Consider the following 4418-nt stretch of genomic DNA (forward strand, 5'->3'; position numbering starts at 1 on the left):
ATATCCTCTAGACTCCACGTCTTGTTCTCAGTAATGGACGCCATCTCTTCCTGCATTGCCTTCAGCCAGCACGGGTTCCTTTCTGCTTTGGCAAAGAAGTTCGGTTAATCTACGTTGATGACATGCAATTCATCCACCTCTTTTTCAAGCTCGTGCACTGCCAGTCCCGGTGGTTCACCTCCTCCTAGTAGGTCTTCAACCCTCCATACCTGGCCGCCAAACCATCATCATGATCGACATCCAGTGTCGAGTCTGCAGTACGTGGTGTTCCAAACTCCACTAGTTTAGGGAGCGTAGTAGGAGTTGTGGTTAGTGTTGGCGTAGGCGTGCCTAGGGCAGCTACTGGTGGCGGTGATAGTGCCCGATGCTATGCTCCTCCTTCTCCCGGCTCGGTGATGAGGTACGCCACCGTGAATTGATTTGGGTTTTGGTCTGCCTCAGTCACGTTGTTCCACCGCCAGAAGGTGTTCTCGTCGAAGACGACATTGCGCGACACGTGAGCTCGTCCCCCTGTAGGATTATAGAACCTGTACGCCTTGCTCATGGGTTCGTAGCCGATGAAGACGACCTTTAGCCCCCTAGGGTCGAGCTTGGCAAAGTGGGGACACATGACCTTCATGTATGCGATGCAGTCGAACACTTGGAGATGATGTACCTCTGGCTTCTTGTTGTACTAGGCCTCGTATGGCGTCTTCCCATCGAGGCTTTGCGTTGGCGACTGGTTGAGGAGGTAGACGACCGTCATGACCGCCTCTCCCCAAAACCTCACAGGCATCCTGACCGTCATTAGCAATGACCTTGCTGTCCCGACGATGGTCTGTGTTGAAGATGAAGACTAGATGACTTGTTTCTAATTCAAGTGACATATTTAAATAACAATTATATCCATTCCACGTGTACATCCCATTCACTTTAATTGTGTGGCTTAAAAAAAAAAAATTTATCTAACATCTTCTTTTGGTGGCAATGGAGGGACAAAATGACTCATTTGCCCTTTCATAAGATTTTTTATTTTTTATTTTTTGTTTTTGAGCGTTACACAAAATCACTCCATGAGTTACGAACAGATAAAGGTCAAAGCAAGTCGGGCCAAGATTGAGAGAAGTAATCAAAGATTATGATCATTAAATAGGGTGTGTACATGGAAAAGTTAGAAAGGAGGAAAACTTAAACATAATTTAGGAAAGAGAATGTTGAACGTCAACTCCAAGTTCCCTTCGCCAAGTCTCGAGTGTGGACATTGAAAAATAACACTCAACTTGGTGAGAAACAACATGGCGTGTCTCCGGCAGCTGTTTCATATTTACACAGAAGGAAAGATTCAAGAGTTGCAAAGACGTGAAGTTCTCCAACCATTCTGGTAAACTTTGAATCTCACTAAGATCTTGAAAACGGTGCTCATCGTTCGACAAAAGCTTTATAACAGGCCGGACAGGACGTAGGTTCATAAGATCACCATGTTGAGTGCATCCAACAATGTCCATTTCTTTCAACTCACTGAGATGGGCTAACCTCTCTGGTAGCCTCATTAACAAGTGCTCATTTTGCAAATCTAGTGCCAAAAAGGAGCAATTGTCAATCAATCTCAAATGCTGAATGGAGTGACAAAATTGCAGCCCATTTGGAAGCTTTGTCAGCTTAGAACATTCCAATATTTGCAAAACTCTCAGGTGTTGGACTCCATTTTCATCACAACAACCAAAAAGATCTGAAATACTCAACAATCTGGGGCATTTAGAAATTTCCAAAACTTGAAGCTGTGGAAAAGTTGTAACATGGGCTCCAACTGTTACTTCTTCCCACTGCTCCAACCTCTCCACCTCAATGAGCTTAAATATCTTCACCTTGGGAAACAAAGCCCTTTGGTTGGAGTGGTTTCCATAAAACTCACTGCCAATACTCCTTACACCATTCAGCCCAGAAACAAGAAGTTCCTCTAGGCTGTTTAAGTGCCCAAGCATTGGAAGCCTTCCACAATTACGACAATCAACTAGACTTATTGCTACTAAGTTGTCAACAAAAATGTTGTTAGCCAAGCACTCACCTACAAAGGAATGGATACTCAAAGAATGAAGCTTTTTGTGTGGTTGAAGCCCTTCCAACACTTGATAACCATTATGATTGCTACTATGATCCTCTGTTTCATTGCTCCAACCCCATTCCAAAACCAGCTCCCTAAGCTTTTCCTTCTCCATAAAATTTGCGCTTTTGGCTTCCTCCCTGCTCTTAACTCTCTCCAGGTTTGAAATTTTCAAACTCCCTTTAAGATTCTTCAGAGGACCGAGTTCTGCAATCTCACAACTCTTCTCAAACCCTACCATAAAACAAGACAATGTTTGAAGATGAATCAATTGGCTCAAATGTGGAGGCATCTTCTTTGGGTCGACAAAGTAAATTTCTGAGAATTCCAAATGCCTTAAATTAACCAACCTTCTCAAATCCTTAGGAAGCTCTTCAATGGGTGAGCTTCCAATCCTTAATGTTTTCAAATTATAAAGCAGAACAATGGATTTTGGAAGCTTTTGGATTAAGCAACCTGAAATGTCAACGTATCTCAAGTGCTTCAACTCACCAATTGAATATGGTAACTTATAAATAGATCGTGAGTTCATTATCAAAACACGCAAACAAACAAAGCTCCCAATCTTATCATGAACGGCCTTCTCTATTCTATGAGGCATCCCTTCATGACAAGCAATCATCCGTAACTTGCTGCCAATGTTTTTGGTTCTGTTCCTCCAAAGTTCTTCATCAGATGAAGTGCAAGAATCCAGTAGAGATTTTTGATCATTTGAAACATCACATGCCATATCATGTATAAGATCATGCATCTTACAACTTATGATTCTCCCTCTAGCATCTTTAACAACATCTTGGAATAAGCAACGAGATAACAAGATCTTGAAGTATCTCTCTCCTTCTTCCTCCACTGTTTGGTAGCAGCTTCTTCCTTCTTGTAGTTGAATAAACCCTTGAGCTATCCACATTTGAATGAGTGGATCTTTTCTAAATTCATAATCTTTAGGAAAATTTGAACAGTAAGCAAAACATGGCTTCAATGAAGATGGTAGATAATCCACACTTAATTTCAATATGGGTAAACAAAAATTTTTGCCTTGCAAATGCAATGGACTTCTCAATACACCTTCCAACAGTGAGACCCAGATGTCATAATCTTGTTCAAATTTCACTGCACTTCCCAACACTCTTGCAACTAATGGTATGCCACCAAATTTTTTAACCAGCTCTTCACGAACAGCCTCCAAATTTGAAGTTGTGGGTAGTCCATTGGCATTTGCACTTTCCATAAATAAGGACCAACATTGCTCGTCTGATAATTTGGTTATATGATGAGTAGGAAGAGCTTTTTCCATGATTTTACACACTTCAACATTCCTTGTAGTCACAAGAATACTATTTCCAGATTTTGAAGTGATCTTCATTAAAAAATTCTTCAACTGTTCCCATAATAATGAATCTTCATTCCAAACATCGTCAAGAACAAGAAAATACCTTTTTCCATACATCTCTTTTTTAAGCTCACGAAGTAAGATCTCCCTATTGTGGTAGCAGCCATCATGACCCTTTACGTTCTGTAAGATTGCTCCCAAAATCTTATTGATATCAAAAGGTATAGACACACATACCCATATAGTTTCATCAAAATGTTGTTTGATCATCTCATGGTTGAAGATTAACCTTGCCAAAGTTGTTTTCCCCAATCCACCCATACCCACAATGGGTAAAATTGATGTAACTCGTTGATTATGAGCATCAATCACCTGTTTCACTATGCTTGAAACTTCAACATCCCTACCCACAACTTCAAAATCATCCACCTCCGAGACTGTCTCTCGAATTTGGCTAACATCACTTTGTAGTAATGTTTGTATGGGTTCATCACCAACAAGTCCCAGACGAGTTGCTTCACGGTCATGTTTGTTCAGCTGATTCATGAAGTTGTTCATTTTCTTTGCCATCTTGTATCGAAAGACAAGAGAGTTGTTAGAAGGGAAAAGGAAATTATGTACCTTGTTCATTTTATCATTCTTTTGGACTTTGTGTCGAAGATGTTCATAAACAAGGTTGTCTATCAGGTCGTCAGCTTCATGAACAAGATGGTGAAGCTTCTCCACCCACAGCCTCACGGAATCATTATGTAATTTTCTTGTGTTGATATCAAGTAAGAAGGTTTCAGATTTGAGTAGCCACTCCTTTAGATTTGAAAGCTCCTTCTCCAAGCCCCATGTGAGGCCGATCTCCTTAGCTGCAAGCCTTACCACTTTCTTCAACATTTCTTGCACAGCAAAAGTCCATAGGAACTCACCCATATCGCTTCCTCTGTTCTTACTTATCCCTGAAATTTGCAGTCAATTTGGGGGAAAGGATTCATAATCCACAAGATCAAAATCAGTGTT

The 4418-nt window shown here is 41.0% G+C and overlaps 1 protein-coding gene across 2 annotated transcripts; it reads right to left on the reverse strand.

Annotated features, from left to right (window-relative positions):
* Positions 1–1107: 1107 nt before the first annotated feature.
* Positions 1108–4418, reverse strand: LOC111448744 (disease resistance protein RGA2-like). Of its 2 annotated transcripts, none has more exons than XM_023088466.1 (2): positions 4032–4418; positions 1108–3947 (listed from the first exon to the last, which is right to left on the reverse strand). In XM_023088466.1, the coding sequence occupies exons 1-2, from the start codon at positions 4329–4331 to the stop codon at positions 1179–1181; spliced, it is 3069 nt and encodes a 1022-aa protein (XP_022944234.1). In that variant the 5' UTR covers positions 4332–4418; the 3' UTR covers positions 1108–1178. The 2 variants fall into 2 exon arrangements, with proteins under 2 accessions (XP_022944234.1, XP_022944235.1); XM_023088467.1 differs by having other exon boundaries at positions 1108–1677; positions 1867–4418.

The sequence above is a fragment of the Cucurbita moschata genome, unplaced genomic scaffold, assembly GCF_002738365.1.
Source record: "Cucurbita moschata cultivar Rifu unplaced genomic scaffold, Cmos_1.0 Cmo_Scf00010, whole genome shotgun sequence".
Classification (NCBI taxonomy): domain Eukaryota; kingdom Viridiplantae; phylum Streptophyta; class Magnoliopsida; order Cucurbitales; family Cucurbitaceae; genus Cucurbita; species Cucurbita moschata.

Excerpts from the sequence above, each read along its gene's own strand:
- LOC111448744 (XM_023088466.1), bottom strand. The coding sequence starts at position 4,331 with ATGGGTGAGTTCCTATGGACTTTTGCTGTGCAAGAAATGTTGAAGAAA. Across the intron at positions 3,948-4,031 it reads AGAATGATAAAATGAACAAG|CTGAACAAACATGACCGTGA; the intron begins GTACATAATTTC and ends TTCATGAATCAG.